Source organism: Asterias rubens, chromosome 14 (genome assembly GCF_902459465.1).
Source record: "Asterias rubens chromosome 14, eAstRub1.3, whole genome shotgun sequence".
NCBI classification, from domain to species: domain Eukaryota; kingdom Metazoa; phylum Echinodermata; class Asteroidea; order Forcipulatida; family Asteriidae; genus Asterias; species Asterias rubens.
Window position 1 is genome coordinate 3,211,783 of NC_047075.1, and position 16,045 is coordinate 3,227,827.

The following is a 16,045-nucleotide window of genomic DNA, read 5'->3' on the forward strand; positions in this document are numbered from 1 at the left end:
TAAGTCTCAATTACAGATTTTCGTGGTTTACTTGTTAACTTTATTTTACTTTCATGACACAATTTTACATTCCAAACAATATGCTTGAATCTTTATAGCCGTAAACGATGTTAAACTAAAGTGTTTGGATAATTCAAGGGTCACCGAGGCAATGACCAGGGCCTAATTTCATAGCGCTGCTAAGCACAAAAATTTGCTTAGCATTAAATTTCCACCTTGATGAAAACAGGATTACCAAACGAATTTCCACGTGATTTTAAGGATAAGCAAACAACAGCTGAATACCAGTAACAAGCAGTATGCAACAAATGGAAATTCGCTTGGTAATCCTGTTTTTATCAAAGAAGAAATTTCATGCTAAGCAAATTTTTCTGCTTAGTAGCTCTATGAAATTGGGCCCAGGGGCAATGACCAGGGGCAATGACCAGGGGCAATGACCAGGGGCAATGACCAGGGGCAATGACCAGGGGCAATGGAGGCAATTGCCCCTGTAAGGTAACATGGCTGAAAACTACAAGGCTGTCATTTATACCTGTTCGTTGCGAGCAGCCGAGACAGACGGTTGCGTGGTGGTGGGTTTCCCTTGGTCATTGACAAGGCCCGACTTCAAGGCACTGGTTTCATCACCTGGGGTACCGGTTGACGGTTCACCGCCATGAGCTGTGGATACGAGAAAGAAGTATTTAATAATAATAATAATAATAATAATAAGACTTGTAATGCGCACATATCCACCCTGCTGGGTGTTCAAGGCGCAGTAAAACCAAAAACAAAACAAAAAACAAAACACAACACAAAGAAAAACAGAAACAACAAAATTAGTCATTGAAAACCTGTGACATAAGATAAGTTTTGAGAAGAGACTTGAATTTTGCGGTACATGACTTCCAAGCTAACCGCTTAAAGGATTCGGGTACTGTTTCAAAATGTCCACAGATTTACATTTAACTTACAGGGTTTGAAGATAATGATAGTGGCAAGCTTCCCTTCAAATATTACCTGTAAGACAAATTTGCTTAGCATGAAATTTTTTTTTTTATTAAAAAAGCTTCCCTTAAAGGGTGGCTGCAGTGTTTTGTTTTATTCATTTTTTTATTTTTTTGACTTTTTTTATTTTTTTATTAAATGCGCAAGTATTTAAAAAATGGTTTCCAAGAGATTAAACGTTTGCATAAACGTGACGTCATGTCGGTAACCCGAGCCGTCGGGCCCCCTGGCAGTGTGCATATAGAGACGTGTGCATATAGAGACGTGTGCACTGTGTGGCCTGGTACCTAGGCGCGTGTAGTTAGGGACCAGACTCTTTTTGCCGACGATATGGTTGAATTCCCGACGTAACGTCGATGGTAGGGGCGGTAACAATCCACAAAAGGGTCATTACGCAAGTCAAATATGTCGGGAATAAACAAAACACATTTTATTGATGTTCAATACATATATCAGAAATAAATGACAGCAAAATTAACTGTTTTATTTTAATTCACTGCAGCATCCCTTTAAAATATTAATAACTGAGGTTATGTAGTCTTTAAGAAAAGACCAACTCGACCGATCCAAGGCAACACGTTCCATTAAAGAAGAGTTTGTGTTGAGAGATATTTGCTGTTGCCAGCTTGGTGTTTTTATCCCTTTGTGGGAGTGTTGCAGAGTTTCCCAAACAAGGAGATCATCTATAACACTATGGAAGTGTCGTGGCCGAGCGGTTAAGAGCACCGAATTTAAACTCTAGTGTTTCTGATCAGCCGAGTGTGGGTTCGAATCCTCAGCCGTGACACTTGTGTCCGTAAGCAAGACACTTAACCATTGCTTCGTCCTTCAGATGGGACGTTAAGCCGTTGGTCATATGTGTTATGTAATGCATGTAAAAGAACCCAGCGCACTTATCGAAAAGAGACGGGGTTCGCCTCAGTGTTCCTTGTCGGGATGACAGCAAATTGCGCCACAGCACCTTGGTACTATCAGAATAACATGGTGCTATCAGAATATGGTCTCATAATTTAAACGTAGTCCCACATCTTGCAGGAAATACTGTGTTACAGCGCCAGGAGCGTCACTGAGTGGCGGACATGTGCGCTATATAAGAAGCCACAATTATTATTATTATTATTATTATAATTATCAAACTCACCAATCTGTTTAATCGCTTCAGGGACCTCCGCCAGCCGCGACCCATAGTACTTCTTGAGATCCTCAATGTCCTGCTGAAGTTTATTCTTGTTGGACTGTTCCTCCTCGTACTTGGCCGACATCTCGGCGATCTTGGCCTCGTACTCCTGCCGGATGCGTTCCCTCTCTGCCTCGATTTCGGAGGAGAGAGAGCCGGTGGACGGAGAGGGGTCCTGCGGGGTGGTGGACCCATCGGTGATGGCTGCCTTGGGGATCTGGAGAGCTCCTTTAAGAAAGCATTTTGAGATTGAGAAAAGTTAACGAGACAGTCGCAAGATTCTTGATATTTTGTTAAAACAATCACTCAAAATCATATGTCCTATCATCATAAACCTATAGAGCACCAAAATCAAAACGCTGCTTTAATGTGATGAGGCACAGTTGAATGGTGTTAATCGTGGTATGGGTTAATTGTAGTATGTGTGCATAGATGACAGTGTGTCTTGTTGGTAAATCACACCACAGCCAAACCCAAAAATAGTTGTTTCTTTTAACACACTTGCAAATAAAGTTATCTTATTGTTACTTTTTATTAACTTTTTTCGGTTTTTGATCAGTTGGGTTAACCGGAAACAAAATTTATTTTTGGTGGACCTAATATGGGAAGACTACGTGAAACAAGTTGTTCTTGAGGCTGAAAGTCGAAAGGGAAGTTTGATGGTAATTTAGGCCCTGAGGCCAGTGGTTTTGTCATCAGAACAGGGCCAAATTTCATGGCTCTGCTTACCGTATGCAAAGAATCGGAGCTTATGGAAGAAGGGAATTCTGTGTTTACGCTAAGTGTATTTTACGGGTTAGCAGGGAATTTTGGCTTCTGCGCTTGCGTACTCCACGTTACTAGGCATTCTACGTTTACACAGCTAGCGCAGAAATTCGGCGCTTGCACGTAAGCAGAGAATGGTGATCGTAAGCACAGAGTTCTGCGGTAAGCAGAGCCATGAAATTAGGCGCTGTAAACTCATGAACAAACAATGATACCTGTGGCCTTCATGTAATTCAAGGCCTGACATTGAATAAACAGTTTTTTAAAAAAAATCAACAAATTTCATGAGCTCCTTAGAGTGTGCAGTGGTGTTGACAATAATTATAATTTTTCCTTTTTAATGTTCATTCAAAATCAAAATGATACATTTTCTCAATCAAAGTTATAAACTGTTCATGCCAGTTTGAACTGTTCAAGATATGGGTAGGGGTAGGGAGAGGTGGTAGGGAGGGGTGGTAGGGAGAGGTGCTTTGGGTGAAAGAAATGAGAGCCAGAGGGGGTTGCATTGGGTGTCTTTTGGACACCCTGTTTTAAATTTGTATCAGTCATGTATATGTAACTGTATTGTTAGTGAACAATTAGGGCACCAAGTTTTTAAGTTTCCAGCTAATTTGGAAACCCTTTTACCAAATCCTGGCTTAAACCTTGGATGTCAAGGCTTATATGTGAGGAAAGACCAAGCCACCGATGTTGGACAAACCTCTGTGAGAGTAAATGCAGACGAAAAAAATCTGATACTGGGGTCCAGATCTTAAACCAGATTCAAATGTTTCCAGTTGACAAATTATCCAAACCATATTTTTTTTCAAAGGTAATCCTTTCTCACAATAGTTTATACAATCAACATAGCCCTGGTGGTCTTAAACTTTCGTATCGTACTACAGTGAAGTCCTCGATATCAGGGTCCATTTCTGGGGCGGAAAAATCTTCACAAATCCGTCATTTTCGTGAATTAAAGCCATTGGACCCTTTCGGTAAACAGTGTTGTCCAAGGCCCACACTTTGTGTACCACAACTTCTATATCAAATAACAAACCTGTGAAAATTTAGGCTCAATCGGTCATCCGAGTCGGGAGAAAACAACGGAAAAACCCGCGCGTTTCGCCGTGTCATGACATGTGTTTCAAATAAATCCGTAATTCTCGTTAACGAGAATTTATGCTGTTTTGCTGTTTTCTCAAAAAGTAAAGCATTTCATGGAATAATATTTCAAGAGAAGTCTTTCACCATTGCCTTCTGTAAACCCTGTAAGTTATTTGTAAATCTGTGATTTTTTTTTTTTTTTTTTGAACCGAAAGGGTCCAATGGCTTTAATGCAGCTCCCAATGTAAAAAAATTCCCGTTTTGATCGTATTCTCACAGTCTGCCGTGCGTACGCAAGACGCACGACCGCGCATATCGTGCGTTGCGTTTGCGTGTTAACGCTGTGCAGTCAATATACGATGACCAAGAATTCATGCGTCTTGCATCTTGCACGCGAATGTATACGCATACGCACGGCAGCAGACAACACTGTGAGAAAGCGGGAATTGTTTAACGTTGGGAGCTGCATTGTTTCACGAAAATGACGGATTTGTGAGGAATATATGACGGCCAAAACCCACCGCAGAAAAATGTATGCTGCCATGGAATGTGAATCTGTCGAAATAAGTGGCTTACTGCAGGTAAGATTTGAGTTATGAAGCTTTGAAAATTTTCCGCCCCAGAATGTAGGACTCTGTATCTGTGCACAGCACAGAGGAAGAGTCCTATATTGGGCTAACAATCAACAGTGCTTCACGCCAAGTTAGTTTTTATGGTCATTAATTTTGTTGAGTATTTGACTGATCTATGACCCTACCTTGAAATAGAGATAGAACAAGTGGGTTTTGGCTTTTCAACCATTGTGATTTTTCAGTCTAAAATTCACACAAGGATAAAAATTGAGTGAAAACGTGAAAATTGTGACGGGAAAAATAAAAGGTGAGTTCTTGTGGAGTGTGACACAGTGTTGTTAATTAAAAGGTTAGATCATGGGTATTGGTGGCAATTCATCGATTGGTGTGTACTTGTACTTACCCAATGCAACCCCAAAGCCTTCAAAATATTTTTTTTTAAAAGACAGAGGGGAACGCCATCGGAACAGGGCAAAACCAAAACAAATTAATGTCAGTAAAAGAACAATTATTCATTGTGACAAAATGAAAACTATTCTGCTGGGAGGGGTGAGGGGGAAGAATTTGTGGGAGAAGATCATATATCCTTTTGAATAATTACAGCAAACAAAGAAAATAACTGACATATTTGCCATGAAAGAAGAACGGATTCAGAAGAACCTAGTTTTCCTTTTTACACATAAACACAGAAACATAAATTTGTCTTACAATACTAGCAAAATCTACTTCAAAAGACAGGAATTAGCTCCATTTGATAAAACAGACAAGTGTTAGGCATAAAAAGCAATACACGTAATGGACACTGTTTTTCACTGGTTCCGGGCTCATTTTGGCTGAGCACCATTTTCTGCATGAACAGCTGGACTGGAGAACTTCCTGACAGTCGATGACAACTCAAGCCTAAATAACCTGCCTCGAGTCACCAAACTCGACTCACGACCGCCTCTCGGTGAGTCTAGGAGAAACTCACCTTCGAATCCCCCGGCGGGTATCGGCATCTGTCCCATCAGCATTGCCTTGAGGTTGTTAATCTCCTCCTGGTACTGCCTCAAGAGGGCGTCCTTCGGGTCCTCGTTGATCTTGGGCTTATTCTTGATGTTCTTAGCGCGGTTGGCGTAGCGGAGGGTGCTGAGGGTCTCATCGTAGTTGTTGTCGGCCGGGGAGAGACACGCCACCATCAGCGTCTTGGTGTTACCACCTGTCATGGGACAAAACATAACATCATTCAGCCCAAGGTTCTCCTCATTGGGCCAATACGCGCCAAATGAGTGACAAGCACAACTCTGCCGATGCAGACAAAAATAAACGATTTTTTTTATTTTCCATTATCCGCCCTGGTAGTAGTTAAAAAGCAGGACAGTTCTTTTCAGAACTGAGAAGTCTCCCGAACCTCCGATCATCTACTCCACGGCAGTAGAATAAAGCAAGACAGTTCTCTAAGAACAAACTCTACCTGGCAAGTAGATACACACATGGTGTTACCGCAAACCAAACATACATTGATTTTTTTTTATCTTTATCGTTTTACTACATGTATTAATTTCACAAAAATCATCAATATGAAACCACTTATAATGCTCCATAATGCACATTTGGGCATTAAAAACCAAGTTAAACACCCAGAAAACATTCCAAAGACCTTGTTGAGTCAAGCATGTATGGTAACTCAACATCCAATGAACAGATCTCATACTTCAACAAGTAGCTCAGCTCTGTATACCTTGCAGGGAAAAAATACTCGTCCGGGCGTGATAAAGGGCTATATAAGAAGTCAATTTTATTATTAATATTCATCCAAACTGTTAAACTCACCGAGTGAATCCTGCAACAGTCGGGTCAGTTTAGAGTCTCTGTACGGGATGTGTTTAGATTTGCCGTCAACGAGGGCTGAGATGACGTTGCCCAAAGCGGACAGCGATAAGTTTATCTTGGTTGCTTCCTTCAGACGATCGCCCGTCGCTCCTGGAAGAAAAAAATGGAGTGGAAACAAATTAGTTTTTTGATATTTTACGATTAAAGATGGTCTACCTATGGATTAACGTCGCAGCAGAGGTCGCCTAAGCTGCATTGGATAGACAATGTGACAAAATGGAGTGGTAAAAGTGTAGGAGAGCCGAGAATAGCGGCAACTGAAAGAGAACAGGTGACCGTGGCAACTCCAGAAATGCGCCCCATTACAATTTGGGGATGAAGCGGCCACGGATGCAAGTCTATGCGGAACAATGACGTCTAATTGTTGCGGTACCCATAGCCTGAACATCTGACATCACATTTCCTAAATAACGCCAGATACCTGCCTTGAGCATCTGGCAGGATCCTGCCAGATGTACCTTTGACCTCACAACCATTTCACATTTAGATTTGTAGTCAATCCACGCATACATGTACACATAGTGAACAATCAATGCGCACACGCTGCATGCAGACGATCGAAAGTGCAAGTTGACAAACTAAATCGCCTCAGACCAATCACAACACATATATGGAAAGCTTACATCCCTTCACGTTTTATCCAATGAAATCATTGTATCCAATTAAAGCGTTGCCTAGGGGAACAGCCTACAGTACCCGCCGTTTAAAACCTTGCAGGGTTGTGGCCGTGCAATAAATAATAATAATAATAATAATAAAACACAGCATCTGTAAGGCGCACTATCTCTGTAAAAACATTCAAAGGCCCCGGTCCAGGTCAATAAAAGAAAATCTCAGGTGTGTTCAAAGGCCAGTCTGAAAAGATGTGTTTTAAGGGAGTTTTGGAAGTGAGACATTTCATGTGTATCTCTTAGACTTTGAGGCAGAGAATTCCAGAGGCGGGGGAAAGGTTAGAGAAGGCCCTATCACCATAAGAGGCAAGGCGAGTCCGGGGAACAAGAAGCATGCTGCCTGATGACCTCAGACCTGGCCTAGCATGCCGGTGCTGAAGCATGCCCGCAAGGTAGGGAGGGGCTGAACCCTCGATTCCAACTAACTCTAGCAAGCTCGGTGGTCTAGTGGTAAGACATCTGCTCTAGAATGGCAAACGTCGTGGGTTTGAATCCCACCTGAGTAATATGGCTGCTAATTAATTTCACAGGACTCGGGAAAGAGAAAGAGATTTAACACACATGGTGCTTCTGTAAACCTCACCTAAATACTGACCCCTTGCACGCACTTCAAACGCGGTGACTGTGCCACGCTCACCATTTTGGTGGTCAATAGGTTTACATGTAAACGCTGTGTGGCCTAAAATGCACACTTCACTGAATAACGCACAGTGACTTTGCCCACCAATGTGGCGCATCCATGGTTATTCTGATGTTGACGACCGGTGAATTGGGTCAAATTCCCACCAAGCAAAGTTTCAAATCCTACTTTACCTGTCTTTGCTTGCCGTTCACTACCGGCCAAATCCACAAGATTGAGTTTGCCGGCCCTCAGGTGGTCCTCCCCTGTGTCATCCAGATCACAGCGCTCAATGTGGATGGTGAAGATGGAATGAGAACGAGACGAGTCCGCGTTCATCAATGTCGACCCTGTGGAGCGGTTCTTCCAGCCAAGCTCCATGATGTGTTCGCACTCCCGGGTGTTGTGGACAATGTGCATGGATAGATCTATAAATTGCAAATCAATCAATAGCAAGCAATCAGTCAATCATTTAGCTATTTATTCAATTTATCACATAATAATTTAATCATTTAATCATTTATCAATTTATCAACTAATCAATTCACCAATAACAATCAACAAATATATTTTTTTAAATTGACCATCAATCAATCATTTAAAGCAATCAGTATCAGTCAATCAATTAATCAACCAATAACTCAACTGATCAATCATTTTAGTACATCATAATCAATGACAATTAACAAATAAATGTACCAATCAATATCAGTGACTCAAGTCAATCAGTCAATCAATCAGTCAATCAATCAATCAATCAATTAATTTTCCTGTACAATAGATGTTGAAGATCAAGCTCACATTTATTAACAAAATCCTGTGGGCAGGTCCTATGACAACTCAAACTACACTGGAACATAAGCTTGGGCGATACCACAATATTATCGAATATCGCGGTACTAATTTGGAAACGATTTCGATATCGGATCGATATGGTTTTAATCGGCATATCGATATATCGCGATATCGATGAAGTGTCGCAATATTGCGATGTATTTCCTAGCTGAGACATCTTGCACCCCATAGGTTTGGAGTAAAACCAGAAGAATAGGTCATTAGAACACCTCTCTTATGCTATGACTGTCTCTTCTACAACTTTCACTGAGAGTTCGAAGACTGATGATGTCAAATTTAATTAATCGCGATTAAATCAAATATCACGATATATTGTCGGCGATATATCGTAAATAAAATAAATCGATATCGCCCAAGCTTACTGGAACACAACCATTATTCCATGATTGTAAGAAGGGTAGTTGTGACTTGATATGTGGACGCTTATCATTCGTGGTAAAAATTTGCTCAACACAAGTAGTAAATCAGACAATTTCCTACATTGAAGGGGGGCATTGTAACAAGCAAGACTCACCATGGAATCGCTCGTTATCGGATTCACATGCACACATGTACATTTCTTAAAACTGTTTCCAAACTTTTAGCAAAGCACGACAAGTTGTTTTGTGCATTCTATCAATGTTTCAATGAATCATTCTCAAACTGGGTGCCAAATATAAAACAGGGTGTCCAAAAGGCACCCAGACACCTCTGCTGCTAACACTATGATATGGGCTATTATCCTCAAGTACGCTAATCCTCCAATCAGATTGGCAGAATGGAGTGGTGATAAAAACCTATATTGCACGGCTAACATCACTACCATGCGTATTGTGTGTTCTATGTCACGCGCCAAGCTTGCTTGAAGTACGTTATACGTTATCACATGCGCGCTCAGGGAAATATGGAAAATATAGCGCGGCCTCATTGTTTCAAACTTTTAGCAAAGCACGACAAGTTGTTTTGTGCATTCTATCAATGTTTCAATGGATCATTCTCAAACTGGGTGCCAAATATAAAACAGGGTGTCCAAAAGGCACCCAGACACCTCTGCTGCTAACACTATGATATGGGCTATTATCCTCAAGTACGCTAATCCTCCAATCAGATTGGCAGAATGGAGTGGTGATAAAAACCTATATTGCACGGCTAACATCACTACCATGCGTATTGTGTGTTCTATGTCACGCGCCAAGCTTGCTTGAAGTACGTTATACGTTATCACATGCGCGCTCAGGGAAATATGGAAAATATAGCGCGGCCTCATTGGATATGGGACGCAGCAGCGCTATATTTTTCCGTATTCCACTCGCGCTTGTGTGATAACTTATATCGTGCATTCTATCAATGTTTCAATGAATCATTCATCAACTGGGTATCAAAAGACACCCAGACACCTCTGCGGCTAACACTGGGTGCATTCGTTTAGCTCCCCTGGGTCGACCCCGGTGTGTGGCAGGTTTTTTTTCTAGGACGTACGTGGGTAATTATCTGCACACGTTCGTCCTGCGAAAAAAAAACGCCACACACCGGGGTCGACCCAGGGAAGCTAAACAAACGCACCCACTATGATATGGGCTATTGTGCTGACCTTTGACATACACCCCTCTGTCAGGGTGTTCCTTCAGCTCTAGTTTGACCCGGTGATCCTTGCCCAGTAGGTCTCTTATCTCCTCGTTGTAGATCTCGAGGTACGAGGCTCGGACGAGGAACTTAACCCCCTCTGTCACCTTGTAGAAAAAACGAAGAGAAAGAGTACATTAATATCAATTAAATATTTGATCACAACACTGGAAGTAATTCTGTACCAGCAATTTTCGACCAATAGACCGTATTGAATAAGACATCACTGTTCAAATATCTACCCTACAACATGGCATCTGTTAGCGTGTGCATTTGTGTGTGCGTGCACGTACCGTAGAAATCAAACCGGGAATGCTTTGTGCGTTTGAATGCGCATAAGGTGTGCACTACAAGATGGTGACTATCATAGCAACAAGGGGGCTATTCAATACGTCTACACTACGATCTTCGTCAGCAGAATGACCCAGACGTAGCATCCGTGACCTTGAGAACACGAGATCCAAACACCGCGTCAAAAGACATAGTTAATATCCTATTTGAGTTTTACAATGTGATTCTTCTGTAAGCAACGCCCACTTGTGGGCAAGTCTTTAAATTCCTGTCGCAATGACAGCGAAACTGGTCTCTTGCGAGACTGGTGGTGGCATCCAATCCAATAGACCATATCGAATAGCACCTTTGTTGCTATGAAACTCGCCATAATGTAGGGCAGTTCGTATGCGCGTCTAACCACGTACATCAATGAAGTACACAGCGTTCCTGGTTTGATTTCTATGGTACACGCACACACACGCGCACAGACACCATGATGTAAGAGAGGTATTTGAATGGTAACCATGTACATCAATGAAGTACGCAGCATTCCTGGTTTGATTTCTATGGTACACGCACACACTCGCGCACAGACACCATGATGTAAGAGAGGTATTTGAATGGTAACCATGTACATCAATGAAGTACGCAGCATTCCTGGTTTGATTTCTATGGTACACGCACACACACGCGCACAGACGTAAGAGAGGTATTTGAATGGTAACGTCATAATCGATACGCCCTATAGTTGGTAAAATTTACATGCAAACAATTCCCTCACCAATTTTAGAGTGTGGTCCCAAGACCGGGACCTCTTCTGTTTTTTATTGAATTATTGAACCATGTCTGACAAAGAACCAAGACTTTTTACAGAACCGGTGTAGCAAGAAATTCTATCCCCCAGAGATTCAGTTCCCCAATATGGCGAACTGTGTACAAACTTTTTCTAATAGCGCCTTTTTTTTAATCCTCCTCCTTCAGCCCATCTTAATTTCCCATAGTGGGTACAGGATGGCGGGGGGACTTCCCGAAGACACCGGTGTGGCAGGAGATTGTGCCCCCCCCCCCCCTCCCCATAAGGCGAACTGTGTACAAACTTCTTCTGCTACACTTGTAGCACCCTGTTTTGAACCATCCTCCTCCACCCCATGTTAATTTCCCATATGGGGGACAGAATCTCCAGGGGACATATTTCCCTAGGACACCAGAACCGAGTCCGAAATAGATGGAACCGTCCAAGTTTACTCTGTGTGTTACTAACAATAATAATAATATCGAAGTCTTATATAGCGCACGTATAATAATAATGATTACAATTATATAGCGCTTTATACTAAAAATAAGTTTCTAAGTGCTTCACAAAAAACAAATATAAATGATAAGTAAGCAAACGGGAAAACTAAAGCTAGAAATATACAATAATAATACAAAAGGTACACTAAATATACAATATAACAGGCTATTTAGAAGAAACCAATATCATAGCCTATCTACCAACAAGGTACTCAAGGCGCTGAGTCTATACACATTTTCAGAAAGGTATGTTATTGCAGTGATGAATTCCGAGACCCAATTATGTAGCACCTTATAAGAGTTTACAAGGGGCTACGGCGCAGGCAGCAGCCACAGCCAGGAACACCGGGGCGAACTCCTTCTCTTTTCGTGCACTAGGTTCTTTTACATGCGTTACACAACACATGGGACCAAGGGCTTTACGTCCCATCCGAAGGACGAAGCAATGGTTAAGTGTCTTGCTTAAGGACACAAGTTTCACGGCTGGGGATTCGGACCCACACTCTGCTGATCAGAAACACCAGAGTTTGTGCTCTTAACTGCTCGGCCATGCCACATGTAATACCTACCTGTATGTTCTCAAAGATGTGCTCAAATGACCTGGGGATGATCCCCCTCTGTGTGGCAGGGTCTGTGATGCCCTGCATACTGAAGGACTTTCCGCATCCTGTCTGGCCGTAGGCAAAGATGGTTCCATTGTAGCCCTCAAGTACTCCCTGCAACAGACAAAAACGTCATAAACACTTGATTTTTACCAGTTCAGGGCCCATTTTCATAGAGCTGCTTAAGCACAAAAAATTTGCTAAGCATGAAATTTCTGCCTCGATAAAACAGGTTCACCAACTGATATTTCCACGTGATTTTCAGGATAAACAAACTACAGCTGAATACCAGTAACAAGCAATATGCAACAAGAAGAAATTTGGTTGGGAATCCTGTTTTTATCAAGGAAGAATTTTCATGCTAAGCAAATTTTTGTGCTTAGCAGCTCTATGAAATTGGGCCCAGGCCTAGAAACTACATGAATGCCACGGAGGTCATGGCCTCTGTTGCTTCTGGTATTGGTGCCACTTAAAAAGCTTTTACATAGACTGTAAGAAATTTCAAGTGATGGATTTTCCAGGCCTGCAAGTGCTAGTTTTTTTTGATGAGACATTGCCTAACATCACAAAGTAAAACGGCAATTCAAACTGGGGGGGGGGGCTACTTTTAATAGACCGATCCATTAAGCTCTGCCCTCGGTGCACGTGTGAGCAAGAACACGTGAGCCGGTCCAATGGCATTCTGCACAACTCTGCCGCGCGCGCCAAGCATAAGTGCACGCATGTCAGACTTTATTTGTCTTACTTTATTTGTCGCAGTTTTGGTTGCGCCATGGGTTGTGATTGGTCAATACGCAACGGGGCGAAGCTTAATGGATCGTTCTATTGATTTGGGCTGTTGACCCAAATCAACTGCCACCAGGGGCATGTTACCCCCCTTACAGTCTGTAAAGATGTAGGCAACGTTATCAGAAACCTTTCGTTTCCAAATTTTTTAAAAAGGTAACTGGGTTCTTATACATGCACATGGAGCCAACGGCTTTACGACCCTTCTAGAGCTTGGGTTTGGTGAACTAGACCGCTCAGCCACGACACGTACATGCTTAGGGATTAACCATGCAGGATTATTTTTAATCAAAAAGCATTTTTGTTTTCATCAGGGAAATGCTTCAGTGGACAGCCATTCATGATGCGTAGAATGGTCTGCAGTCGATTTCACGAAAGTTTACTTGCGCAATGTTTAAGGCGCAAGTTACTCCATAAACGTTGAACAAGTAGACTGACGCAGTTGCGTAAAGTTTTGTGAAATCGGCTGCTAGTCTGAAGGTCTGGAATCCCTTTTTCGTTTACGGTACGCAGAGCCATGAAAATTGGGATCCAAAAATCTATTCAAAATTGTCTACTTACGTCCACTAGAGGATAAGCAATATCATTGTAGATGGTCTCTGTCGTTGAGTCGGTGAAGTATGCACCGTCAAATGTGAAGGACTTTGGAGGGTCTTTAGATTTGGGTTTCTGTATAGCGCAGTAGCCCCGCCCCCCGTCCATCTTGACTACGATGCCGCACTTGAGCGCATTCTCTCTCGCGTTCATCGGCCGACATCGTACAATTACTTTCACAGCTTCGGCCATCTTGACCTACATAAAAAATATAAAAAACTTAATTTTTACATCAGATAGACCCAACAAGTCAAGTTTACAAAAAATTCAAACCAGCCATTTCCAGTGTTCATTGTTAAAACGAAAACAGAGTGCAGGCCTCGAAGTGCTTTGGCTGTGGTGCTCTCTGTCTGTAGGTAGTGTAGTGTAGTGTATGGTTCATAGAAGCAAAGTACTATTTGGCTCAAGTCGAAATGCGCTGGGGGGTTTTAGTCTGTCTGTAGTGTAGTGTAGTGTATGGTTCATAGAAGCAAAGTATTTACTATTTGGCTCAAGTCGAAATGCGCTGGGGGGTTTCATCAGAGGAAAAAAAAAAACAGCTCAAGATGAGCCCAACATGTCAGGTCCTCTGTCTGTTCACAAATCAAACAATAATAGTAATATGGTTGTGTGTGTGGAATGTCATGGAGGAACTCATGAACTGGCTCAGTCAATTAAAAATATTAAACCAGAAACTAAACTTACCGTATTGCTAGGCTAGGGAGTGAAGTATGGAATATTCACTATAAACTGTGTGTGCCGTCACACAATAATTAACGTACAGCCAGTGCAAGCATGCACCGCACTGCGCACACCCGGCCCGCCGGACGTGCCGCCCCGTGAAACCCGGCGACAGCTAGCTGAATAGCCCGTTGCTAAACACTCGACGTAAACACCGGGCAAACAGCAGATGGGTCAAAATAAACGGCAGAATTAACGAATAAAAAACATTAAACAGCTCGCCAAATTAACTGTGAACAGCACTCAGATCATTCTTCAGATAAAGGACAACATGTCAAAGTTAATTAAGCCACAAAGCTGTCAGAAACTTGATAAAACATGTCGAGAATTTTGCCGTCAGAAAAATTCTATAAGGTCGGCCATGTTGCTTTTTCGTTTGACGTCAGTTGCGCCTCGTTCACAATAATATTTATAGGTTTCTTAAAATGTTGATAATTTTTTTTCAAATAAATATATTAAAAATTAAAATAATTATAGGTACTGAAATATTTTTATCTATTAAAAAAATAATTTTAACAAAATGAAAACATTTATTTGTGATACATTTAATTTTATAAGTTGTTGGTCGACATTGATTATAATAACTTTGCATAACTTTCGATGAAGTTCGGCTCGGGCCGGCCTTTTATCGCACGGCCGGTTTTAAACGGCAGTTTAAAAACTAGTCTCTACCCTTTTAAATCTCTACAATGTCTACAGACACAAAACAAAATTAAAGGCAGTGAACACTATTGGTAACTACTCAAAATAACCTCTCTTGATTACGAGTCTAGTAACCACTCAGGTTGATAGTACAAAACATTGTGAGAAACGGCTCCCTCTGAAGTGAAGTAGTTTTCGAGAAAAAAGTAATTTCAACGAATTTGATTTCGAGACCTCAGATTTAGAATTTGAGGTCTTGAAATCAAGCATCTGAAAGCACACAACTTTGTGTGACAAGGGTATTTTTTTCTTTCATTATCTCGCAACTTCGATGACCGCTTGAGCTTAGATTTTCACACTGGGTTTGTTGTTTTATGCATAATTATGTTGAGACACACCAAGTGAGAAGACTGGTCTTTGACAATTACCAATAGTGTCCAGGGTCTTTAACAAGATGTGGCGGCCAAGTTTTATAAATTATGAGAAGACATTATTAGTTCATATTTCTACAAAAATGCATATTAACAAGGGTTTTTTCTTTCTCGAATGTTCAACGAGTGTTAGGTTGAAAACAATTATAATACAATTATTAGCACGATAATTTTGTGTGTGATTTATTATTGCATTATTTTTTAGCTGTTTGTCGACATAATTCTAATAATTTGCTTTTGACAGATGCTTGGTCCTAATTTTGGTGGATATTATAGATTCAGGAAATGCACAAGCTTTCATTTTAGGCCGAGGTATTGTACGAAAATATATCACCGCGCAATGAAGATAAGTGTGCTGGTAAAAATTAACTATAAATAACGCCCTCTCTTGCTTGTTTCAACCACTTTGCGTAAGCATTTTGCATCCTAGACTGGGCCCCTGTCTTTATCCGCAGGTACTATGGTCAAGGTCACGAACTAAAACAACAGGAAGCTAGCAGT

At 41.5% G+C, this 16,045-nt stretch overlaps 1 protein-coding gene across 3 annotated transcripts in view; it reads right to left on the bottom strand.

Annotated features, from left to right (window-relative positions):
• Nucleotides 1-16,045, bottom strand: part of LOC117299047 (kinesin-like protein KIF17) — a 39,575-nt gene that overhangs the window by 8,232 nt on the left and 15,298 nt on the right. For 2 of the 3 annotated variants that reach the window (XM_033782448.1, XM_033782449.1), the window contains 8 exons: nt 13,719-13,949; nt 12,339-12,485; nt 10,172-10,310; nt 7,941-8,174; nt 6,397-6,546; nt 5,555-5,782; nt 2,129-2,392; nt 533-660 (listed from right to left, as the gene is read on the bottom strand). In XM_033782448.1, the coding sequence (XP_033638339.1) occupies nt 533-660; nt 2,129-2,392; nt 5,555-5,782; nt 6,397-6,546; nt 7,941-8,174; nt 10,172-10,310; nt 12,339-12,485; nt 13,719-13,943 (1,515 nt within the window). In that variant the 5' untranslated portion in view covers nt 13,944-13,949. Of the gene's footprint in view, nt 1-532; nt 661-2,128; nt 2,393-5,554; nt 5,783-6,396; nt 6,547-7,940; nt 8,175-10,171; nt 10,311-12,338; nt 12,486-13,718; nt 13,950-14,435; nt 14,839-16,045 lie in introns of those variants that run through there. The other variant, XM_033782447.1, reaches the window with a different exon arrangement.